The 25989-nt window shown below is 48.6% G+C and overlaps 2 protein-coding genes across 3 annotated transcripts; one reads left to right on the top strand and one right to left on the bottom strand.

Moving 5' to 3' along the window:
* Positions 1–38: 38 nt before the first annotated feature.
* PPP1R1A (protein phosphatase 1 regulatory inhibitor subunit 1A) lies at positions 39–7209 on the top strand. Its single transcript, XM_080939323.1, has 7 exons — positions 39–245; positions 3351–3411; positions 4294–4331; positions 4716–4779; positions 5311–5466; positions 6347–6441; positions 6830–7209. The coding sequence occupies exons 1-7, from the start codon at positions 162–164 to the stop codon at positions 6833–6835; spliced, it is 504 nt and encodes a 167-aa protein (XP_080795449.1). The 5' UTR covers positions 39–161; the 3' UTR covers positions 6836–7209.
* A 542-nt stretch (positions 7210–7751) lies between these two features.
* Positions 7752–22243, bottom strand: PDE1B (phosphodiesterase 1B). Of its 2 annotated transcripts, none has more exons than XM_080939672.1 (15): positions 21962–22243; positions 17349–17462; positions 16266–16448; positions 16038–16104; positions 15589–15705; positions 13371–13511; positions 12914–13014; positions 12698–12823; positions 12480–12581; positions 11285–11405; positions 10983–11064; positions 10583–10691; positions 9997–10127; positions 9379–9501; positions 7752–8970 (listed from the first exon to the last, which is right to left on the bottom strand). In XM_080939672.1, the coding sequence occupies exons 1-14, from the start codon at positions 22012–22014 to the stop codon at positions 9398–9400; spliced, it is 1551 nt and encodes a 516-aa protein (XP_080795798.1). In that variant the 5' UTR covers positions 22015–22243; the 3' UTR covers positions 7752–8970; positions 9379–9397. The 2 variants fall into 2 exon arrangements, with proteins under 2 accessions (XP_080795798.1, XP_080795799.1); XM_080939673.1 differs by lacking the exon at positions 21962–22243 and adding an exon at positions 21554–21606.
* Between the last annotated feature and the right edge of the window lie 3746 nt (positions 22244–25989).

The following is a 25989-nucleotide window of genomic DNA, read 5'->3' on the forward strand; positions in this document are numbered from 1 at the left end:
TGACGAGCCAATCCGCAGCAACACAGTCCCCAAGCGGAGCGGGGCGCGCCGAGCCAGGAGCTGCGAGCCTAGCACCGGGCTGGGGCCGGGGCTGGAGCGTAGCAGAGAGGGAGCGCGCCCGCCCCAGCCCGAGGTCCGCCGCCGCCGCCGGGTCGGGCGCCATGGAGCCGGACAACAGTCCACGGAAGATCCAGTTTACGGTTCCGCTGCTGGAGCCTCACCTGGACCCGGAGGCGGCCGAGCAGGTACAGGCAGGGCGGGGCAGAGGGACTCGGCGAAGGACTGGGGATCTCTGGTCTTGGGACTTGAATCCCTGCCTCGCCCCAGCGCCGCACCGCACCTCGTCAGGAACGAATTCGCCCAGTTTATAGAGGTCTCCATACCCTCCCCCAACAGTGGAACCACGCCTCATCACCAGTACGGGTCTCTCTGCCAGGTGTCTCTGAGAGCGTCGTTCACTCCCCGCCCAGCCATGGGGACACGACCCCTTCTCGGCCACTGGCGACCTTAACATCCCCTCACACCCAGTCAACCCCCAGAGTTTCCCGGCTAGGCTAGGCGGCATCGCAGGGCGGGGAGGGGGGCGGTGAGTGGGTAGAAGAGACAGTTCTCCTCCCCTCCGAGTCATCCGCACCTGGGCTCTGAGTGTGGCACCCAAAGGGATGAGAACAGCTATGGAGGAGCTTTGGGGCGAGGGCGGGGAGGGGGGTCTGCCAGCTGATGTTCTCTTCTGCAAGTCGAGCACGTGGGACCTGGGTATAACTCTGCCCTATCGAGTAGAAAGTGGGGTGAGATGAGGGACGCAGTGGGGTGAACTGAAGCGTCTGGATCCGGGGTCCAAGCTTAGCCCCTAGCAAGCCACCAAGAAAGCTTGGCTCACCGGGTGGGAGTGCAGGGCCCTGGCCCAGCCTCCTGGCCTGGCCTATTTTTAGCTCTGAGCAGCCTGGCAGAGGCGGCAGTGTGTGAGTGAGCAGTGTGTGTCAGCGTCAGTGAGCGTATGGAAGGGGCTACTATCTGCAGCCTGTCTTCTTTTGCATTCCCTGGCATGTGGAGACCGCCAGCTCCCCAGGACTCCTACCCCCAGCTACTACTCACTGTCAAGCTCTTCACCTAAAAGAATCAAACCTCTGGGGATGAACAGGAGAGAGATTTCCGAATTACTAGAGCTGATTCATAGAATTGGGTGTGGATGAAAAGGGACCCAGCAGGTGTGCTCTTTGAAACTTCTGCTTCTCAGATCCAGGGAGTACCAGGTACCCCAGCTTCCCCTCTCCCTACTTGAGAACCAAGGGACTGGAGAGGGTGTGCTGAGACCTCACACACCTGAGATGAGGAGAATGAGGGCTGTTTCTATGGGCTCAAGAAATATGCCTATGCCCAGAGACAGCAGATTGGTGAGTTTTGAATGCAGTCCCAGGAGTGGAGACTGTGGAAACCAGAGGTTCTCAGACCTGCCTCCCAAACCTGACACCTGCTTTTGTTTGGTATTGAAGGGGGATGGAGGAGGGGCAGGCCAGCTGGTTCACAGAGCTGGGGACAAGGGAGCAAGTACATGGGGGCACATGGCAGTGTTAGGGAGCCAAAGAGAGAAAAGCTGGGACTCTGTCTGCTCTTTTCTTGTCTTTAGAAATCTGTCTCCTGGGCCTAAAAGTTTGTGCCAATCCTTCCTGCTGTTACCAGGCATGTAGGCAAAGGCTCCAAGCATAGTAGGAGCTCCTACCCCAACTTCCGTGGGGTGGGAGTGGAAGGGTGAAGAAAGAGTGGGAAGCTAAGTATGCAGCAGAGTGTGGGGGCTCCCCTCCACCACAACCTTCATGTGTCCTTGAGAGATAGGTGAGGTTGGGGCAGAAACAGAAAAGAGCTATCTCTCATGAGATTCAGGGAGTCTGCTTCCTGCCTTCGAACACCACAATTCTCAGACTCAAAATGCTTCAAATCCCGGGGAGAGAGGGGTTGGGGGGCATGGAGAGGGGGGAGTAAAGTAAGTAAGGGCCTGTCCAACCTCAGAGCCCTGCAGACCTCTTTGGTCATGGGCTCCTTGGGTTTCCAATACAGGTACTACCTCAAGCTACTAACCTCCCTCCATAGTCTCGATCACTTCCACTCCTCCACTCCTCTCCAATGACCACTCCATCCCCCACCCAAACAGAAAGAAAGCAAATGGTCAAATCCTGGCAAAGGGCTGGTCCCACTCTCACATACATGAAGCATCTCGTACCAGGAATAGCCAGAGACAATTCACATTTAGTACACACACACACACACACACACACACACACACACACACACACACACACACACGGGTCTGGCTCTGCTGGGACCTTGAAATGTCACTAAAAGCAGATGCCACTAGTTTCCCCTGAAGCAAAAAGTCACTCCATTCCATACATGCTGTTTCTTTCTTTGGAAAGAGCCCCCTCTCTGGCTCAAATAGTCCCACCTACTATTCCCACTTCCTAGTTATCTTGTCACCTCCAGCCACCACAGCCAATGGTGATGATGCCAAGAGACAAATATGAGCAGATCTAAATCTGATCAGTTGGATCCTCACTGAACCCTGCCTCCCCAGGACTGCTTTATCTACCCAGGAGCCCCACCTCTGTAGTGCCACTCTCTGCCAAACCTTCCCCAGAGTCTGTATAATTCAGCTGATTAGCTTAATATATGATATCAGGACAAGAAGAAACACTGGCAGCAGGAGGGAGATTCAGTTAGAACTCTAGCCACCTATCAGCTTTATATGCTCACTGCCCCCTTTGGGGGGGGGTGACCAGAACTCTATCCAGAACCCCTCAACTGGTCTTGTTCACCATTGGGAACACTTCTATTCCCTAACCAATTAAAAAGCCATTGTGTCCAAGGCTAGTGAAACCTTAGAATATTGAGAGACTGTGGTGGCCAGGAGAGGGGTGCACTCAGCCCTTCCTTCATGGTGGGTGAGCCTGAGAAAAGCCTTCTGCAGACAGGTATGAGCCCACAAAGGGTAAACATATGCTTCAGGGGTGGGCTGGAGGCTGAGGGGAAGCCCTCTGACCTCTCATGTTATTTCTGACCATTGATCCAGGATGGACAGAAGGACAAAGACCAGAAATCAATACACAGAGTGGACAGAGTTTCTGAAAGGAGAGCTGGGGAAGACAAGGACAGGGTGAAGAGGCAGTACAAGAAAGGAACTGGGTAGACAGCCTGGGTATTTTCTTGTGTGCCCTAGAGCAGCTCACCTCGGAAGAAGGGAATGGGCCAACAGTACTCCAGAGGAACCAGACACGTTTTGAGGGGTGTGCAAAGTTGAGTCAGCCTGGGAGGTATTCCAGCAAACTTGACCTCTTATTCTTCCTCCCCTAACCCAGATTCGGAGGCGCCGCCCCACCCCTGCCACACTTGTGCTGACCAGTGACCAGTCATCCCCAGGTAACCTCTTGTAAGAGGGGATAGGTGCTAGAGACAAAGGGCAGACCTCAGTAGCAGAGATTCCCCTACGCTGGCTCAGCAAGGTTTATTTTGCTTTTAGAAAGATGTAGTTGTGCTAGGAGGGAGGGTGTACAGACAACCTGAGTCCTAACCCCGAGGAATTAGGATGGTCAATTTAGTGCAGGTTGCTGTGACAACAGCTTTGTAGGTTTCTCCAGCAACTGAGATGCTGTTGTCCCCACTTCAAATGCAGTGGCAGGTGACAGCTGTGAGGAGAAAGACTGTCTCCATCATCAAGCATCAGGTCCCCAGAGGTTAGAAACAGCTTAAGGAGCAGCTGGAATTCTGGTCACCACAGTTCCCACCAGGGTCTGGGGACACAACAAGGTCTTAGAAAGAATGTCAGAGAACCTTGGTAGGTGTGAAGAAATGACCAGGCTAGTCTGAAATAGGGGATGCCAAGCCTCCAGCTCTCCCCACCCCAATTTTCATAAATGATGCACACCTATGAACCCTGACCAGAACAAATTTACTAGTCTCTCTCAGAGAGTCCTGCACCTGTGAAAGTTCAGCTCTGGCTTGGGGGTGAAAAAATTACTGGAAGAGAAAAAAGACCTAGATGCTTCAGAATGGGGGGAAAGACGCAGGACCACAAATTTGCCCTCATAGACTTCAAGGCCTGAGGCCAAGATGCAGGCTTAGGCTGGTCACGGGGTCCAGCTTGTTTTGACGAAGTCAATCAGCAGTGCAAGGGGATCCAGAGAGGACAGAGACAGTTCAGAACAGAGGTGACTGCTATGTACCTTCTTCTTAAGAACACAGGTCTTTAGGAAACCTCTGGGTTTCCTGTTCTTATCACTGTTTTCCTCTACTTTCCCCCAGAAATAGATGAAGACCGGATCCCCAACCCACTTCTCAAGGTGAGCTAGCCCCTACCATTCAGCCCAGCCCTCAAAAGCCAAACCCTCATCCTCCAGATCTGGGATGTAGCTCAGTAAAAGAGAGCACCGCTTAGCATATACAGACTGAGTTAGCACCCCAGAATCCAAAGCAAAAACCTTGTTCCTCCCCTTTGATGAGACCTTTGATGTCCTCTTCCATGTACCTACCCTGAAAAGATGTGTGCCCCCCTCCCTGTCATCATACACCATCTTCAAGTTCTGCCTGGTGGAAACAGCTAAAAAACAAGAATTTTCTCTAACTCCTAAAACCCACCTGCCCTAATCTCTAATCCAAAATCATGCCAAAGCAGAGGAGAAGGGTGGGAAGAGCTGGCACCCATCCAGGCTCTGTGTCCTTCACAGTCCACATTGTCAATGTCTCCACGGCAACAGAAGAAGATGACAAGGACCACACCCACCATGAAAGGTTTGGCATCCCCTTCCCAATTTCTCCTCTGGCTGAAGCTGGAGAGTAGATCTAGTAACCCTTGGGAGTCCTTGGGAGGTTACTGGGTCTGCCTTTATGCTATGCTTCTGCAGCCTTGATGAAGCTGGCCCATGGACTAAGCCAGAATACCAACCACCTCCTCACTATGACAATAAATAGTACATGTAACCTAATCGTCACAGCACATGCTAGGTACTATATTCCTTGAGTCCAAATTGAGGCTTCTCTCCTACCTCTAGGGAGACTATGGGTCCTAGTGCATTAGGAGTGTCTTCTGCACTGAAAGGTTCTTCCCCTCTATCTGCCTTTGAAAAGACATTATGCTCCTGCTTTCATCTCTCCTTATTGCCCAGAAAATGTTCCTCCTTATTTAGAGCCCAGTTCATGGGAAATTAAAGCACCCAGCAACATGCACAGACCCAATGGTGAAACTATTGAATTTGGGAGACCTCCCACAGGAGATTTTAGGCAGTTACATCCAATGTTTTCTCCCTTTCTCTATGCCCTTAGAGCTCCAGACAATGGTTGAACATCACCTAGGGCAACAGAAGCAAGGAGAAGAACCTGAGGGAGCCACTGAGAGCACAGGGAACCAGGAGTCCTGCCCACCTGGGATCCCAGACACAGGCTCAGCGTCAAGGCCAGATACCTCTGGGATAGCACAAAGTATGTATAATCCTTGAAGGGCACCAGAATGTAGTTCCCCAGCCTTGCAGGAAGACAGCTTTACCCACTGGGGTACAGGGAGTAGTCACAGCCTGGGAGGGATGGAGTAATAGTTAAAGGCCCAGTCGAGGACATGGATATATTCCATATATTGTGTATTTGACTCACTTTGTCTCATTGTAAGCTACCACCTTAGACCCCAGAGATCCAGTTGTGGCTGGAAAAGGAGGGGAAAGCCATCAGACTTAGATCAGTCCTTGACCCTGTACTGGAGCCAGGGCTACAGTCCTGCCTCCACCATTGGCAGCAGAGCTGGAGTTGCTTTAGAGTCTTCCGGTGAGTGTGGCTCAACACCTGACACACACACAAAGCCTGCCATACCAGGAATGTAGTGCTGGTGGTGTTAAACCATAGTCAACATCCCCTGCTCCCAGATGCATTCCATAATTCAAACCATTTCCAATTGTGTGAAAGTGATACAGCACACACACTTTGTGTTACATAACGTGCCCAGCAGAGCATCCTGTAATTAAGCACATTCCTTTCCTACAGTCTGGCAAGTGATCTCTAACTGGGATAGGTAACAACAGTATTATTGCCTCATATCAGTCCGTGTTATGCTTAGCAAAACCTAAGTTTAAACTCTAATTTTTAAATTTTTTTTTTCACTTCTTAAGGTTTAGAGAGTTTGTTTTGCTTTACTTTTACTTTTCAGTCTCTGGTTAAAGGGGGAAAATAGTGAAGCTATCATAGTAACTGTGATCAGAGAAACCCCAGACAGCAAGGTAGATCTGCTCACAATGAGTATTGGGCCCTTCTCAGCAGCTGCACACCTTTATAAGGGCTGGCTCTCCCCCTACCACCCACTTTCCCTCCCTAGGGCCTGCAGAATCCAACCCCAAGACTCAGGAGCAGTATGGTGTGGAGCCCAGCACAAAGGATCCTTCAGCTCACATGCTACCAGGAGCCAGCTTGGTAAGCCCCTTGGGCTGGGCTTTGGGGCCTTCAGGAAAGCAGGCTGTAGGAGCTAGTATTTAGAAACAAATGTGTAGACAAAGGAGCGGCTTTATTTAGTCACCAAAAAGTTAGCCTTAGTGCTAAGAGCCTTTGTGCTGAGGAGGGTTCAGGTGACTGCAGGAAAGATCCAATGGAGTTTGTTGTGTAGACCTTCTGGAACAGCTGATAGAAGAACACAGACTTAATTTTATGTTTTAATAAAGAGCAGTTGGAACCAAAGTATTGTGGGCCTAGAAGAGAAGGGGCTCAGACTGAGATCCACTGCAAGACTGCCTCAGAAGGTGGATAGCTGAGCTGACCAGAAAGAAGGATGAGCAGTCACCTCCCCTTTCCTCTCCTGCAACAGGTCTGACAGAAGTTGGCATCCGGGAATCACCACTGCAGTGTGGAAATTCATGGACACTGGATGTTTCTTAATCTCTTGTTTTTAAAAGTGATAAATTTGGTGTTAGGTCCTTGGTGCTTTTCTTCTTTCCAGCCTGGGGATTACTTCCTCCCTCAGCTCTTGTCTGCACTCACAGCCCCCACCCTCAGGACTGACTGAGGAAGGAAATAGGAAACTGACAAAAGCCTAACCTCTACAAGCATAAAGAAAAATAGGAGTCTGGAAGTAGGAGGTCACCTCAAGGCTTTCCTTTCTTGCTGTGAAAAGCTCTGGCCACTTAGCAAGGGTAGCCTTCTTGAGAGACTGCTCTAAATCAAGTACCCAGATCAGCGAGAACTTGCTAGAGCGCCCTCTGCTGGACATAAATGGGAAGTGCATCTTGTCCCTAAACCCCTGAGATCTGGAATATTTGGAATCATCTGGCCTCCAATTGTGTGACCACCATTCCTTATTCTAACATGACACAAAGATTGTCAGAAAACACAGAGGCTAGAAACCTCTAGGGTCACCTCTCCCATTGTCCTACATACAAAGGTCAGGGCAAGACTAACACCTTGCACAAATGGAGAAATGGTCTCTGATCTTAGCCATATTTCTGCTGTTGAATCTGATTTCGCCAAAGAATTAAGAGATGGAGGAAGAAGGCAAGATTCTTTCACCCCCTTTTCTTCAGCAGTATCACACAGCTGAAAAGATAGCCTGGGCAGTGAAGGGCTGTATGCCCTAACCCACACCCACCCCCAGATAGGCTTCACTTGAGAGAGAATACCATGGCAGAGTTCTGTCTAGCTTAGAAGATAACTATAAAAGACACGTACAAGAACTTCTGCCTAATGAACACCACACACATCCAGCCAGTCTCCCTTCTTTATTGATCTCTGGCTATAGCAGGGGCCTGGGAGACCAAGAGCATGGGGGAGTCACATGCGGTTCAGAGTGGCAGGTCTTATGACCATGGAGATGGACTTCACAAGAACAGGGCCCACTGTACAAATGCATGTATTTACAAGAGAGAAGGAGGCAGTCACCTGGACTCAGCCTTATCTGGGGTGAGGGGGGACAAGAAGCCTGAGGACAGGAAGAGGCTTTACCTGGCTGCACTCGCTCTGGGTACTCCAAGTTGCAACAGCCCTGAGCCCCTCCCCATCTGCCTTCCACTCACCAGGGACCCAGGGGAGGGTAATCTCTTAGTGGGCCAGTTCCGGGAGAAGGGAGGCAGGAAGGGGACCCGCTCTTTGACAACATGGATTACTGAATAATACTTCACCCTGCTTGCACTGGGGCTAGATGCTCTCCCCTTCCTTTTCTCATAAAATACATCCTGGAGGAAGACCTCTGAGCATTTACAGACATTGGTCGGATGAGGGCTTCCTAGTTCCCAGGGACAGGAAGAAGGCAAAGGGCCAAAAACCCAACTTTTTGTTACAACCCCCCCCCAAGCCCAGATCATCCCCAAGTTCTTGAGAACTCCAGGAAGGACTTCCCTCAGACAGAATCTCAATGGCTCCTCTCCTCTCCCAGTCACTGTCTGGGCACAGGAGAGAGAGAATTTGCAAGGGAATGGGCTGAAGAAGTGCAATTATAGGGTCAAGAGGATATCCTCCACATCATCCAAGGAAGGAACCTGAAGGGACACCTGCCCTTCCCATGCAGGGTTTCGAAAACTGCCAGCTTCCTGTCCCATTCTGGCTCTTTCTCGGGAGAGAGAAGGAAAACCCAGACCTGCCAGCTAAGATCTGGGGTGGGGGACTGAGGGAACCCCCAAAATGTATTGCTTAGAAACTTGGAGGCAAGAAGGATGGGGAGGGCCCAGGGGGCTGGCATCTCTGACCCTCCCCTCCAAACTGTAAGAAGCCTGCAGGGAGCTTACTCCTCCTAAGTGGCCACCTGGCCAAGGAGGGAGTCCAGAGGCAAGGGATGGGCACAGTGACCACTGGGGGCCTGTGGGTGGGGAGGGGCCCTTCCCACACCCCACCCGCTCCAACATTTGGCTCTCAGGTGGGCTGTCTCTACCACAACCAGCACACTCCCTTGGAGCAGATGGGGAACCAGTCCTGATGAATAGTGTTAATGACATCGGAGACTTTGGACTTGGTGAGGACCTAGAGAAAGAAGGAGATGCTTCAGAGTTCTGTTCTAGTATTTCATCTCTAACCTGACCTTCCTTCTACAAATTCCACCCAGTCCTCCCTTGATCTCTAGTTGGGTGCTAATGCCCTTCAAACGAATGGCAGCCAATGATATGAGCTGAGCTGAAACAGAAATCACATTCATTCACCTGCCCACATGGGGCCATGTGCCTAGACTGGGACTTGTTTCCTAATCTCACAAAGGCTGGTACATGTGTTGCACTTCCTGCACTGTCCTGTCCTTCCTTCAAGAAAGGACTGTGGGATCAGGGAAGGTGGCAGAAGCCCCTTGCTTCTCACCCACACCCTGCCTTCATCTTATGCTTCCAATTCTCAGCTTTACTGCCTGGAAAGAGGAGAACCTCCTGCCTCCCATCTCACCTGGCCAGCCCCCAGTTCCCTAATCCAGATTCCCATTCTGGTTGTGCTCATCTTCTGCAGGGGAGGATGGGGCTTCTTCCTCACAGGGGGACAGCTCATCAATGGACATCTGGTTGGTGATACCTATAGAAAGGGTTCCAAGAAATCTGATATTAGGCCAAGAAGTAATTTCTCTAGTGTATGTGAAGAAAATAAAAGGACTGACCCTCATCTACCACCAGCCTCAAAACTGATCAACCTGTACCCTTCCCACATGAAACACTCACAGACCCTACTCACATTGTGGCCAGCATCACCAAGTTTCCCAGATCTCTAGGGACACCATTTGGAGACACCATTTGGACCCCAGAATACATGGGGTCCTACCATGGTGTGCACAAAGTCCCAGGGCTTAGAATACTATGGTTGCCCCATCATCTCTTCAGCTCTCATTCTAGAACAGCCCAGATCATTCAAACGATTCAAGCCTTTCCTGTGACTTCCTATTTTAGCCTGACTGGTTCCACTCCCAACTCCAGGAGCCAAGGAGTTTCCTGGGACTTGACAAAGAGGGAACTGTTGCTACTCTGCCAGCCAGTCCTAGAATGTTCACATACATGCATACATAGCAGCACCCACCACTCGCTGCCCGTTCCTTCCACTTCTGTTTGTTCTCTTGAATGTACTTGGTCCAGGTGGAGCGGAAACTGACCACATCAGGGTTGGGGTCTCCTACGTCCACATCTAAAGAAGGCTGGCGCCACTGGAAGCTAGGAACAAGACCCCATACACACACCCAATTCCAGATATAAGACCCAGCCCTCTTCAGAATCTACTTATTAGCCCTCAGCATAGAGATAAAAGATCAGTAAGAGGCTGAGGGATCAGAGTCCTTCTCTTTTCCCTCTTCTAGATTCCCCCAAATTCTTGTCTCTCGTCCCACAATTGAACTCCTCCCTCTCCACACATTTTCTCCTGGTAGAAGAAAAACAAAAACAATATTATCTGAGAGACAAAGCAGACCCTTAAAAGGAAAACTAATTTTGGAGGCCTAGGTGCAAGTCACATCCTTCTAGTCCCATCTTTTTTGTGACAAGCAGAGGGGCTCTCAAAACTAAAGCAGCCCACCTCCCTCCCACCTCCTTCTAGCCTGCGTCTCTTCTCATAAAGTGATCTTCTCTGCATTTAGTGAGCCAGGATACATGGTTACCCCAGCCACAGTCACCTGGGCTGACTTTTAGACTTGGAATCATCATCTGCCAAGGGTTGGACACTCTTTTCTGCCACATCAGTCAGCACAGAGAAAGTGGGCTCCACAATGAAGTCAATGAAACCTGCAGGAAGCACTCAATCAGCAAAGATGTCTAACTTGGAGAGCTAGGCAGAGGTCGGGGAGCACCCATGAGCCTCAGTTGCAAATAACAAAACCTAGAGAAATGACTTGAAAGAAGAGCCTTTACATTGGGGACAACTTGGAGAGGAGATCCCAGAGAGATCCTTCTTCTTTGTCTGAGTGCTCCATCCAGCCCTTCATCCTTGCCTCAGCAAGAAGAGCAGTTTGGGAAACTGGAGGCTCAGAACAAGCCAGGCCCAGAAATCTCCCTTCTTCTTACCCTCAGACTCACCTATCTGGGACTGGGCCACCAATGTGGAAGTGCGATCACAGAGTGGAGAGAAGGGCAGGCCCAGCTCTGCCTCCTTGTCACCCTAGGAAAAGAGGATGGATGCCTCAGGGTTGAGAGGGCTGGGGAGATTAGTGGCTGCAATGCTCCTGTGACCTGAAAATGAGGTTGCATAGCAAAACCCATGATCCTGCTGGACTGATAGAGACTTGACCCCACAGGCTTGGGATTCATTCAAGAGTGAAAGGTAGCCAGGTGGGAAGCTTGCAGAGCAGGAGGTAGGAAGGTTCCACTGACAAGGTTACCTGGCGGAAGAACTCTTCCATTAGGGCCTTGGTCCAGCGGCTGTGGACTGACCACTGCTTAGTTGGGTGGCTGATGTCAGCAGCATGAAGCAGAAGAGAAAGGGCCTTGGACTTGTCAATCCTGGTTAGAGGAAGTGTTAAAGAGAAAGAAACTGAACTGATCTTCTAGGAAAAGGAAACCTTGGCCATTCCCCAACTTCCAGTCACAGATACAGACACACACACACACACACACACACACATACACACATACACACACACATACACACAGAGAGAGATACATATACACACATACACACACACACCTTTCCACATAGCTCTAAGTAGTCTATACACATGTACACTCATCTATATGTACAGATATAGAAACACAGATAAGTACCTCTGAACCCAAGCTCTTAGAATCAGTGAACATGAATTTGACTCCCTCTTACTCACTAGCTGTGATACACTGAGCAAGTTACTAAAGAATGCCATAATTCATTTTCTTCAAGCCAAAAGTGAAAAACCACATAGTGAGTTGTTCTGAGAATTAAATGACTTATAACAAGTATTTCAAAGTGTCTGACATATAATGTGTACCCAGTAATGTTATTTACAAGGATAATCATGGCTCTTGATGTTAACCATTCCATCACAATGTCCCATGGTGACCCCATAGTCTCTATTCAGACACCATACATACAGGTTATCACACATCTCCAGGGCACCTAGTCTATTCTTGCTTACACACACTTTTCCATTCACAGCCACTTCTAGACAGCATTAGATAGAATTATAACATTTATTCTGTCTTTGTTTTTTTTTTTTTTTTTTTGTTCTTTTTTAATCTTACACAACTCTCCCACTGCCCTTTTAGAGTAGGAGCTAGTGCAGAGAGAGACACTTCACTGTCACCATTTCAGACAAGGACATGTCCAAAAAGATTGATTGTATTTACCATCATTCCAGATTAATCTTGTTATTATAATAAAAGCCCCACATAGGCTCCTGGCCAATACTCATCAGACCTGTTAGACACAAATCCAAGGCCACATTCACAAACAACACACACCCATGTACACTCAGTGAGTGCCTGAAACCAGGAAAGTCTCTGAACTCAAGTAAGAACCCAGGCACACCACTGTCCATTGTACCCTGATTCACAAGGCCTTCTCTCTGGCCTAGCCCTGCCTCATACCCCTGAATATGCTACCTTTCCAGCTGTTGCAGAGCTGTCTTCATAGTCTTCACTTGCTGGAAATGGCAGGACATGTCTGTGGCCAACACCATCTCAATTACCAGGGCCCTCAGCTCTCTAAATGGACAGAGAAGAGACCAGTCCTTTCAGCAAGGGGTAGAACTCAAAGATAAGGGGGGAGGGGAAGGCTGGGGTAAGGGTTTCAGGGGTGCCACATGCTGGCCTGTGCTCACACAAATTCATCCTTGGTGAGGTTGATAAAAATGTTCATCTCATCATCCTGCATCATTCGAAAAACAGAGCTGATGTGGTGGTTCTCCAGCACCGATCGGTCATTGTACAGGATGGCACATTCTGACCTGTGAAGCTATATGTCATTCTCAGCCCCCTATAAAGGGCTCCTCTGGCAGCTTTGGCCCCTCCTGCTCCTGCCATGCCCCACTGCTCACTTGGTCTGGATGTGGAAGCTGTTTGTTGTGCCTGTGTGCTCATAGTCATGGATGGCTGCAGCGAAGATGATGGCCAAGACCTCAATCTCTGACAGGCAGTGCTAGGGGAAGAGAAAGAGAATGAAGTAGGGCCAGTACTCTGTCAATCACTTCCAGACATCTTCCTCACTCCACCCATCACCAAAGCTAGACATGTGTTTCAACTCTCAGAATGGCCAGGGACCTTCCTCTGTCCCCACCAGTCAGAAGCCAACTACACCCCATTGTGTGTCCCCAGCATTGCCCAGGAAGTGTAGTACACCTGGAATTCCTCTGGAGGAAGTGAACGAAATTCAACTCTGAAGGTGTTGGGATTCCAGAAAAGCAGGATGAGGACAAGTGCACTGGAAGAGTTGCCAAGGCTTCCTAGTTCTGGATCCACAGGCCCTGGACAACAGGAACATGACCAGGTACCTACCACCATGCCTGTCCGGAGCAGGAAGCAATGGACAGTCTGGGTCACATCGGCTGCATGGATCTGGTTGTGGTAAGGATTCTTATATTTCCCATAGCCTGTCTCCAAGGCCTCCAGAAAACTCATCAGAAACACTGTGGGAATCTGTAAGAAGAATGGTGACATCAAAGATCCACAAGAGTGATGACTCAAACAATCCCAGCATTCTTTACAAGGTAGTCAGGTGTGATGATTCTCACCTGTAATCCCGTACTTGACTGAGGCAAAAGGTTTACAATTTCCAGGCCAGAGTAGGCTATACAGGAAGACCTCCTCCTCACTGCATCCACCCCAAGAAGAACTGGGTATGGTCCAAAGGACTAGCACTAGCTCTGATAGTTCAACTGTTAGTTCAGACTCCAGCTCTACCACCTGCAGCCTGTGTGACCTTAGATAATCCACAAGATTTCCTGTGCTTTCCTAATTGCAAAATAAAGATACTACTAACAACCTGGGATTTAATGAGAAAAGGTACAAGGCATTTAGTAAGTGCTCTATGAAGAGTATCTATAATTATTATTTCCATGGAGATTTCTAAGGAAAGGAAAAAAAGCCTCCCTCCTACCACCCAACCACCTGCACCACCTCCAAATCTAATACCATGGAGAAGAGCTCAGAAACAAAGGAAGGATAAAATGAGCTACAGCGCACTCTTGTAGCAGATAGGGAGCACCTGTTTCTCTGAGAATTCCTCCCTGATCACCTCCACCTCACATACACCAATGAGCTGCCCAGCAGGCTCACAGCATTTACACACTTGTGCACATTCCCCAAGAGCCAGGGCTCTAGCCATCCACTCTCAATTCTGTCCCTATATATGCCCTTGGGATATCTCTGCCTCCTTCAAGAGGCTCAAGGTTCCTAACGGGCAAGGCTAATCTTCACCTGAAACCAGGAAGGGATCCAGGGCCAGGACTTAGGAAGGTTTCTGCAGATGAGCTTCAGAGTGAAAATGGACAAAGAAGACATGCCACTAGTCAGACCGGAGCATCCCCCACCCCTACCCCTGGAGGGCTGTGCCCCAAATTCGGGGAATTTTAAAGGACTGTTTCCATGACAACTGCCCTTGCTTTTGTGTTGCCATGGTGTCCCTAGAGGGAAGGGAAGAATAGGAGGGAACTGGAAGGGAAGAGACCATAGAGCTTGGGAAGGAAACCTGACCAAGATGCAGAAGACATCCCTATCTAACAGTTGTGAGGCAGTCAGGCAGGCTAACTAAAGCGAACCCACTGCAGCCACTCCTAAGGCCCCCTAAACCTACCCCTTCCACATAGGGAGGACATTTGGAAGAAGCTGGTGTCTGAAAGAACTACATATCGAAACTAGAGCTAGAAATGGGAGCCTGCAATTCTTGGTCTGAGGAGACAGAGCTAGAGTGGACAAGGAAAGCTCAGGGGGCCAGGCCTCATGAAACCCCAGAGGAGAACCCAGCTAAGCAGCTCGGTCAGAAGAGAAAGAGTCAAAGGTCAGGGAAAGCCTGCACAGGCAATGTTCCAGTGAAGTAAGAGAGGACCACTACCCTCCAAAATCTGCTTCTTCACTGTCCTATGGCCACCCTAGGTGCCACCTCATACCACAGAACTACTTATCAACCTTTTACACTTCTCTTCTAGAGGTGATTTTCAAAGTATCTGTTCCTAGCCCAATTCCCTCCCAGTACTGTTCCCACCAGATGAAAGACCTGGAGCAGACTTCTGTCCAGATTGTCTTCCTCTCTGCCAAGCACACACACAGCCCTTCCCAATTCTTCCCAGAACTAGTCCTCTCCAGACAATCCCCAACACTGACCAGAGCTGGAGTAGTCACATTTGCATTCTGGCCCCCTTCCCCCCAGAGAACAAATGGAGAGACTCTAATCCCAAAGGATAACAACATAGGCTCTAGATCTCCAAAGTCTACAGACAGGAGCAGAAGGGGAGACAGATGGCAGCCAGCTCTAAGTGGACAGGCCAGAAAGGAAAAGGAACAGTATCCCAAGCTAACTATTTGCAGGCCTGTACCTCAGGAAGCAGTGAGTGAAGGGAGAAGTCAGATTATAGCAGTTTCAGGGAAATGAGATGGGCCAGGTGTCATCCCCAATACTGGGACAGGATGAGGAAGCTATAGAGTCTAATCATCAGGAATCTTTTAGGACAGGACAGAGAGGAGTGGGACTGGAGATAGAGATAGGACGCTGCCAAACCTTGAAACGGCTGATGAGACTATGCCGAGTCAGCAACTCGAAAACAATGGTCCTCAGAGCGTGATCATCTGCTGCCCGGTTCAAGGAAAAGACATCAAAGCACCAGAGGTCCAGGTTCTGTGGAAAAGCAATGGACTAGGCAGGAAAGCTCCTCTCCAAATCTCCCTTGCGATGGCAAGATCAGTTGAACTTCTAGGTGTGCTTCCCAAAGAAGCAAGAAAGCAAAGGTGGTTACGTGGATCTCTTTCAACCCAGGTGTCTACCAGTACCAGAGAGACAAGAAGACAAGGGTTTGCCTCTTGGGTAATCAAAAGTTGTCCAGAAGATCATAGAAATAGTAGTTAAAGGAGAAGTTAAAAAAAAAATCACACCACAAACAGAATATCTGGTAGTCCCATGGGTTATTTCAACCCCCAACCTTCTCCCCTTCCCAAAAACCCAGGGGTCACCTTGAGACAGTTGTGGACTGCAGTAGAGTAAGTGGGGCCCACAGAAGTATACGTTCTCCGGAACATCCTGAGAAAGAACAAAAAAATCAGGGACAGCCTAAGGAGGAGAAATTTGGCCAATGGGGCTGTGGGACTAAGTCTCAGGGTAGGTAGGATCATGAAAGATCAGGCTGGCTGGGACAGAGGGCACAATAGAGGCCGGGGAGGTAAAGAGTGGGCAAACCTCACCGCTCCACAAAGATCCCAGCCTGCACAGCATGTACAATGCTTCGGAACTTGGGTTTCTCTTCTGCCCTGCGACCTTTGGCTCGGGTCTGCTGGGTGAAGGTGGAGGCCAGCCAGTCCCGCACCTCTGAAGGCACAGCATCTGAGCGAAGTTCCCGAAGTTCATCTTCAGTGTCCAGGATTTGTCTGAGGACCAGGAGGAAAGTCACAGCTTGAGACCCTGTACCCAGCTGTGACCCAGAGTGCCCTTAGTGACTCTCCCCCTCCATCCTCACTTCTCCTTTCTTTTACTACAACTTCTTCATGCCTAACTTCCGATGGAACATCTCTAACAGTGAAACAATTCACTGTGTAGCTTAGTGAGACCACTATGGACATGACTTAGCAAAGGATGAAACACCACCTTCCAGGGAAGCTCTGGGCAGTCTATCAGAAATAAACTTCAAGGTTCACATATGAAATTTAAATTTTTTTCTAGGTGTGGTGGTGACAGGAGAACCAGGAGTTCAAGGCAAGGTCAACCTGGGAGATGAGAAGCCACATTGCAAACAAAAACAACAACAAAGAAATTTAAATTATTCTAATAGCTACATTAAACTGGTAAGAAGAAACTAGTAAGGGGCTTAAGAGATGGCTATCTTTAAGAGCCAGCATATAATTTACAGACACATTTTAATTCATCCTTGTATACTAAAAGTACTCAGTAGCCAAATAGAACTAGAGTTGCTCCTCCTGGCCAACACAGGTCTACAGAGGTATTCCATGTGGGAGAGGTTAGAACTAGATAGTCTCTAGGATCCCTTGCATTCCTGAAGCCCATCACTATTTTTACCTTTGTCTTTCCCAGTACTGGGGATCAGGCCAGGCTGTCAGGACTGTGAAGCAAGCACTCCACCCCTGAGCTCCACCCCAGCCCTTTCCAGGCAGTGTCTATCTCTGCATCTCTGCATCCCTCCGCCTCTTAATCTCTGCCCCATCCTCTTTGTCTGTCCCTGTCAGGCAGACCTCATTCCAGCTCTGCCCTTCTCCCTCTCTGGAGTTCTGCCTATCTAACATCTTCCTTCTCCATCTGCATGCCTCTCTCACCTTGTCTCATCGATGTAGACAGCTTCCAGCAAGGAAGCTGTGTATTCCAGGTTTTTCTTCAGCTCCTCGATGTTAACCTCCCCATTCTCCAACTGCTTCACCATGTAGCGCAGCCTGCAGGGTATGAGTGCAGATGTCCTGCTTAGACACTTCAGCCCATTCAGGGTGTTCCCCCATTAGGGGGCACTTTGCAGAAACACCTTCATCCTTCTGAGATGCTAATAGTTCTAATATTAATGACAACCGCAGTCAGTATTTTTCACACCAGGCTATGGCTTCTACCTATAAGTTGATATACCCCCACAATTTTAGCCTAGGCAGGTAGCAACCCCAGGAGGGATGTTTCTGAAGATGATTTGTTTCACAGTCTCAATACTTCCCTAGGAGAGATGGCTTTGGGATCAACACCAATCAAAACAGTCCCCAGGATTTTTTCATTATCTTGGTCAAGACAGGGAGGGGGAACACATCCACAGCCCCTCAATCCTCGCAAGGGTGGAAAAGGCACAGAACAAAGACCAATCTGAATGTTTTTGCCTGGCCTCACTCCACGCAGGCAGAGCTAATGGATTATGATTCCAGAGTCCATCAACCAGGACAAAGCAAGTTAACCCCTGGCTGTCCAGGCTCGTGCCACAGATAGCCTGTCTCTGGCCCAGCCAAAGTTTTAGCCCATGCAGAATGGTGGGGTAAAGCCAGGTTCTCACTCATCTGATGCCTTCCTGAGGGGACTGTCCTGTCATGCTCTGCAGCTTTGAATTCTGGGGGTCACTAATTAACTGAGAGATTTCTTGGAAGTCTAGCAAAAGCAGCTTAGAGTTGCAAATGACACTTTGGTTCTCGATGGTGATTTTGAAGAAAGCAACTCACCACCCTCCCAACATCCACCCCTCTATACACAGGTTCTCCCATCCAGGTTGGGTAAGGCAGAAGCTAGGACAATTTCCCACTGAAAGGGGTTTTAGCAATCCAAGGTCACCCTGTGAGTCAGGGAGGAGAATGAGTCAGGGACCAGAGGCTGAAATTAGCATCAATTCCCAGGGATGCTCCGGGGAAGTGGGGAGGGAGAACAATGGCATTCCTGAACAGAATGGGTTATAGAAACCTGGGGTCTCATCAGCTTTGGAATAGGGGCTCAAAACAGCTAGCCCCAGGGAATAACAAGGGCCAAGTCTCACCTCAGAGCCCAGTGGTCCTGGCCTACATGTCTAAGAGTTAAATAGGGCAGAAGGAAAAGGGGCCAGTCTAGGGGTGGGGAGCTGGAAGGAGGAGCCCTATGCCTCCTGAGTCGACTCTTGCCCACCTCATTACCCATGCCTCACTGGTTCCATATAGAAACAGTCAGTTATCTGACAAGGAGAGTAGGTTTAGGAAAGCTCAGTCCACTCCTGCTACACAAGGGAAGAGAAACAGAAAAGGAACTAGACATCTTGGAAGAGAAATAAATGAGGAAGGGCCACCAGCCAGGAATTGCCAGAAAATCACAGAACAAAAAGGTGCACTCTTTGGGCCCAGACAGGGCCTCCTGCTCTACTTAGTCCTGGTAACTGGGGGACTTTGGAATAGACACACACAAAACAGAAAGTCCTCTTCTACTGCCTGTGATTCAATTCTCCTCATATTCCAACCCTTACCCACATCTGCTACTTCACTCAACACCCTTTCAACCAAAAACTCTGTCCACAGCATCCAGTGCCACCCCTGTCTTCCAGCTAAGAGAGGGAAATACAAGAAAGGGCTGGCTCCCAAGTGAACAGCCACACCCACACCTTCTCATTTGCATTCATTTGCATAACTGCTAACAATGCAGCCAGCTCTACATTTTGAAAACGTTTTCTCCTATTTTATCTCATTTTATCCTCACAATGGGCCAATGAGGTGGGGAAAAGATTGCAAACCACATTTTCAATGCACAAACCCAACTCCTTGACATGGTTTACAACACTGAAATCAGAGGTTTAAAGCTCACTTCCTGAGATACATCCTTGGACAGGTCAATAATTCTTAATCAGTATATATTAATGAATGCTTGGCTACTCTTCCAGAGGACTGAGTTTAGTACCAAGCACTCTTATTCCTCCAGCTCCAGAGGATTTAACACCGTCTGCTGGCCTCCCCAGGCACCCACACACATTTGATATACATATGCCATGCACAAAACCATACACACATACACACTAAAGTAAAATACTGTTTAAAAAGTGGTCTAAACCAGGCAGTGGTAGTGTATTCTTGAACTCCCAGCACTCAGGAGGCAGTCAGGTAGATCTCTGAGTTCAAGGTCAGCCTGGTCTACAGAGTGAGTTCCAAAACAGCCAGGGCTACACAGAGAAGCTCTGTCTCAACACCCACTCCTAGATAGATAGATAGATAGATAGATAGATAGATAGATAGATAGATAGATAGATAGGTGGGTGGGTAAATAAAAGTGGTTTGGAGATGGCAGAATCTAAATTAGTAGATTCTAAATCTCACTACACATTTGCTAGACCAAAAGAAGGCATGTATTTTTAAAATTTATTGTTTGTGTATGTGTGTGTGTAAGGTAGTGGATAATTTGTGTACTCCATTCTTGCCTTTGACCATCACGTGAGTTATGGGGAATGAACTCAGGTCATCAGGTTTGCTCCAGAAGCTCTTTACTCCCTGAGCCATTTACCATTTCCTTGTCACTGGCTCCCACTCTCGACAGTCCTTTAAATCCAGCAAGCACTTGCCTGTTCAATCCTAGCCCATGAGGAGTGGGATGCGGTGGGGGGGGGGAATCCAGTTTATATGGAGATGACAGAAAATGCTAGTGACTAGTGACTACACAAGTTTAAACCTTATCTGAATCTCATATGCATCTTAAGAAATAAGGAAGTACCTTTAGCCCAAGATCACAGTACTTGTCAGTCTCAGGTTGGCAAGGCCCACAACTCACACTGACATTAAGAGGACCTACCAATGACCCTACACACATTGGTGGTATTAGGACAGCTCAAGTCTGACAGTATAATTAGCACATTGAGAGACAGGGGATGTTGCACCACAACCTCAGCCAGTACCACCTTAAATGTTCCATTCTCTGGACCTGTCAGTGAACTATAGGGCATGGCAATTATCAATGTGGTACAAACAGTGCCTGGTTTACCTTGGTCTCCATACTCAGAGCAAATTAATCAACTAGAGAAGATTTAGGATGACTAATTAGGTGAAAGGCCACCTGCCAGAACTTACAGAATGACACTACCCAGCCAGCCTTCTGAAAGACTAACATTGAACCTTGGGACAGGAGCAAAGCTGTAGGATGGCTTTAAACAGCCCTTTCAAGTTCCACTTTCTTTGGCTGCTAGATCTCACCCAGGAGCTCCTGTAGAAGTCTGAACAAAACATGATCCAGACACCAGAAAGTCAGGGATGAAGAGAGGAAAGATTAAAGAGTAAATTTGATAAACAAGAAATTCAAGGAGCGGACTCAGGCAGCTGAAAGGATCCAGGTGCTGAACTGCACTCTCCTAAAGTCAAATAAACACACACACACACACACACACAACACATACACCATATGTGGGCCACAAGACTGCTATTATCTCAAAGTCCTTCAGAGAGAAGACCCCCTATGCTTCACTAGCTACAAAAAGCCTTTTCTTCACCTACAACAAACACTTCTAGTCCAACCCTCGGTTTCAGGCCTCAGAGACCCTGACCCATGAAAAGCCCCTTCCCTTGAGAACAAGAGGTTCAACACTGTCCAGCCCTTATCAAACTTCCTGGAAAACTGAAGTTTTCCAAAATTCCTTCCACTCCCCGCCATATCCATTTCACCATCACTTTCTTTCTCCTTTACTTTTAGTTCCATCCAGTCTTGACCCCGGCAGGACCCAGTCTTCCCTAACCTAGTTGGAAGAAAGACTCCAGAAATAATAACCCTAACATAGAGAAGACCGCAGTCCCCACCAGCCCATTTCTACAGATCACAATGTGACTAGCCATCTGGGGATTTCCAAAACTGTCTGTCACTACTTCCAGTACCAAGATTGCTGCAAATATCTCTGTAGACAGGGGCTTAGAAAGAGACTGCCTCAACTCAGAGGAAGGAAAAAAGATAAACAAAGGCTTGGGGCATAGTAGCTCAATAGTGTACAGCCCCTGTGCTCCTCTCCAGTACTGGGGGTTAAAAAAAAAAAACAAAAAAAAAAAAGTTCTGTCATGGCAGTTCATACCTGTAATCTCAGCACTTGGGAAGCAGGAGGAGGAAGAATTCCATGAATTTAAGGCCAATCTGGCCTACAAAGTGAGAGGAGAGAGAAGAGACATGAGGGTTGGGGCCTGGAGGTACAGGCATATAAGATCTTAAGGATGCCAGGGATCAGGAAGAACAGAGAAGAATCCTGTGAAAATACCTGTCATAGTCAAATAGAAATAGCAACCAGATATGGAAATATGACATATGATACATGAGAAATGGAAATGTTAGCGTTCACAAGCAGCCTGTCCTCACTCCTGTGCCCCTCCTCCTAGCCCCCTTCCTGGCCTCCCCTCTCCTCCTGGCCCCTCTTCTTTCCCCCTTGCCTGTCTTCTACTCCCCTCTCCTCCTGCCTCCTTTCTCCTCCCCTCTCCCTGGCACCTACCTGAGGATGGGGCCCTGGAGGTGACTCCTCTGGACAGGAACAGGATTTGCCATTGAAATCAAAGTTCCCTGCTTTGAAGTATAGAAAGGCTGACCCCAGGGCACAAGGGCCCCTATTGGGGAACAACTCTCTCTTGAACCCCCAACTTCCTCTTCCAGGTCCCAGCAGAACTGAGAAACTGACCAGAGAGCACTTTGTGAACAAGGAACAGAAAGGGCCTGGCTAGAGGGGTGATGAAGCAGAGACCTAGCCCACAGGAACTGGGTGAGAGGCCGCAGGAAAAGTTTCACATCTGAATCAGACTGAAAACAAGAATCTGCTGTCAGAAGAGTCCCAGAAAGGCCAGAAATAGCACAGGCCTGCCCCTTGCTCTAAGGAGGTGGGGCTCCTCTTTGGGAAAAAGGGATTAGCAAGCAATGTCCGGAGGCAGGGACAGCGAACCATCCTGAATTTGTCACAAAGTCTTATAGTAAGAGTGGAAGGGACCCAGGCAGAGACCAGAGAGTCTAAGCAGATCCAGCTCCTGCAAATTCGGGCTTCTTCTAGAGCTATTCTTCCAGGATCCTTAGTGCACCTGAGCGAATGCTCAAGGCAAGAGGACCCCATAGAATTACTTTCATTTGGGAAGGGGCTTGCAGAAGTTAGAGGCCAGAGAAAGCTCACAGGCGGAGAGAAGTGCACCCCACTCCATGGTGAATGAAACGTCTGGGGAACTTGTTCAAACAAAGGGAATGGAGGGGTGGGCGGGGACTGACAGAAAACAACAACCAAAAAAAAAAAAAAAAAACCCATGAGGCTGGCCAAATTACTCCAAGCCCTGATTTTCTCATCTTACATACGGAGATTGGGGGACACCGTGGTTTAACCAGAGTGAGGTTAATACTGCTCAGATGTGGAAGAGAGATGACTGATCCCGGGAGGGGCAAAATAAGGCTCCCAAGAGTCCTTGAGGACCAAGACCCCTCTTTCCTCTTTACCAGGCAGGAAAGAGCCTTGCCTTTTCAACGCCAAGTGGACTACGCACACAGCCCTAACAGCTTCCCGATTGGCTGCAAGATGACATCACCAATACAAGCTCACTGGGGCTATGATTGGTCCCCTGGGGCTGGGGCGGAGCTAAGGAGGAGGTAGGAGGGTTGAAGCAAAAAGTATCCTCAAATCTAGGGTCGTTCAATGGGCAAGGAATGAGAGAAAAGGCTTACAGGAACTAGTGTGGGCTAGGGGAAGGGATGCGGGGGGGTGGGGGGGGGTGGACAGACACAGAGCTTGGGTTTTATGACGGGGTCTTTTCCCTCCTTCCCTACCGCTCAGAAGCAGAGGAATAAAAAAGACTGTCACTGTGCCAAGGCCTTAAAGAAGTATAAACAGACGAAGTTTAGGGACCTGCGGTTTCTCAGCGGCTCTGAGCGGTGAGACAAGTGGAAGTGGACTTCAAAGACCCACGGTTGCTCTCTAGAGGACTGGTGACCAAGGAGGAGGAGGAAAGGGTTCCAACCACTCTCTGTGTCCCACTGCCTTCACCCTCCCTTCCATGGTCACCAGCTGCTTAGTGCCCTCAGAAAAAAAGGATTAGACCCAGCATCAGAGTCTCGGGCCAAGCCATTTGGCTTGTTTTCCTGTGCTGACTGCGAAGGATGGGTGAGAGAGGAGCAGGTGACAGCCAGATGCACTCAGCCCCAAACAGCAGCATCCTCCAAGCTGTGCTAGCTCTCCTGCCTGCAGCCCTGCTCTGCTAATCTCAACTTTCCCACTGAGAGGTAGACATTAATTTAAACTGGAAATCCTTGAAGAGGCTATCTCCACATCCTTCTGCTCTCTTGCTCAACAGCAGCAAAAATGTCTGGACAAATGACTGCTCGTCCCATACTAAATGCAGTGTCACCTATTCCAGCCTATGATTATAGACAGTTCCTAGTAAGGAGAGATTTAGGGGCAATCATCATCCCTTTCCCATGGTGGGAGAATTCATACATTCATCCACACCCTGAACTGAATCCTGAATCCACACACCTCTAACTGAGCTAAGTCATCTAGCTACGAGGAAGGACCAAGATATGAAGACCCCTCAAGAAGCCCAGTGTCAATTTCCCTTTAGCTATGTTTATGTTAATACAAAAAGTTACAGGTTTCATTATGACACTTCCAAACACGTGTCATTCTTCTTTGTTTTTGTTTGGTTTGTTTGGTTTGGATTTGTTGTTGTTGTTCAATGCTGTTGAGGTTTTATTAGGTTTTCTTTTGTTGTTGTTGTTTGTTCATGACAGGGTCTCTTTCTATAGCCCTGGAACTCATGATGGCTGGCCTCAAACTCAAATACTCCTTTGCCTTCCATGTTCTGGGATTAAACATATGTGCTTCCACACCTGGCCTTATGCGTTGTTCATATTCACCTCTCCTCCACTGCTCTCTCCCGTCCTCCCTAACCCTTCTTGCTATGCCCTCTCCTCCAAATCCTCTCCCCTGCAGTCCATCGATCTCTTCTGCTCTCCTCCTTTAAGGTCTCTTCCTCCCCTCTTACAATTCCCATTTGTATTTCCATTACCCCCTGAATTCAGAGGTAGGAAAAACCCAAGCACAGGGCCTCTTTTTCCTGCCCACACCCAGCTTTCTCCCCCATGTATCAAGGCCTAATTGTTGGCAAAATAAAATAGAGGAAAAAAGTTGGTTCTGGTCAGATAAAAGGAGACAAGAGGGGAAAAGGGAGTGTTGGGAATGAGATTATTTAGCTAATTTCAAGGATTCAAAAATCTCAGAAACTGGAAACAAACAAGAATATCAGCGAAGTCTCATTTTAAAATGACTTGAGTAAAACTCAGGAGAATTTGCTTTGATTCTGCTGACTGTGTAGGACCATGGGAAAAGCTGAGTTTTAGTTTCCATGTTTAAAACTGGTAAATAGCACACATTTCCCAGACGTCTAACGAGGGCCTGATGAGAAAGTTATGAGAGCACTTTGGAAACTATACAGTGGTACATCCATGCAGAAGATTATTGCTTTAGTCCAATCCTTTAGTTAGTTTTCAAATATTCATTGAAAGGCTTCCATAAACAAAATCCCAGATGCCCACTAGTGCCCAGGACCCAATTTTCTCATGCAGACCTCAAATGGAACCTGAGCTATGCATGGAAAATCTCCAGTCTTCTCCAAATGTCTAGCGATTTTTTTTCTCTCCTCTGTAGTCCACAGGACAGCAGAAGCAGGAGCAGGGACCATGCAGAGCATGGGGCTGCAGAATCCAAGAGCAACCAGAACTTTGCCACACAATCCCACTCCCTGGTTCCCGTTGTTGTCTGAGCAGCCCTACTTCTGGCAGCTGGCTGGGCAGAGTGGCGGGGGTGTCTCCAGAGATAAAAATAGCCCCCCTAGTGGCAGAATTCAGATGCCGTTCTAGAAGATGGCAGATCTCAGGTTGATATAGTAGTCATGGCAGCCATGGGAGATCTCTAGGCACTGGACAGAGAAGGAAGTGGAGAAGATATACTGTCAGTACTTTCCCATCCTGGTAGATGGTGCTGTTGGTGAGGTAGACAGAAGCCTAAAAGAGCAAAAGGAGATGAGATAAAAGTGTAGAAAGTCCTGGAAGGCAAACAGGGAAAGGAAAGACATTTGGGCGGTGCTACAGAAATGGGTAGGAAAAAACACTGAGGCACAGCGTGATGAGGTCTGCTTCTGCCTTGCTGGTGTGTGAACACAACTCCCCAATCTCCTAACTGAAAGCCATTTCTAACAGTTGTTCCTAGTGACAGCACAGCACAGCACAGACTGTGCTGTGGAAAGAAACAACTTAAGCAGTTCCAGCCTTAGATCAGACTAATATGAACCTAGGTGTACCAGTGCTTGGCTGGATATACATGTAAATATACCACCCCTCCCTCAGACTCCAACCCTTGACAACGGGAGTAACTGGGAAAGGTTAGCAATAACACAAGGTGAAGAAAGATGAGAGAGGAGGTGCCCAAATGTCATCTGAAAGAATGCTTCTCCAGCTCACCCATTCATTGACCCTTCTCCCTGCACTGTAGAATTC

The sequence above is a fragment of the Micromys minutus genome (genome assembly GCF_963924665.1).
Source record: "Micromys minutus genome assembly, chromosome: 27".
Taxonomy (NCBI): Eukaryota; Metazoa; Chordata; class Mammalia; order Rodentia; family Muridae; genus Micromys; species Micromys minutus.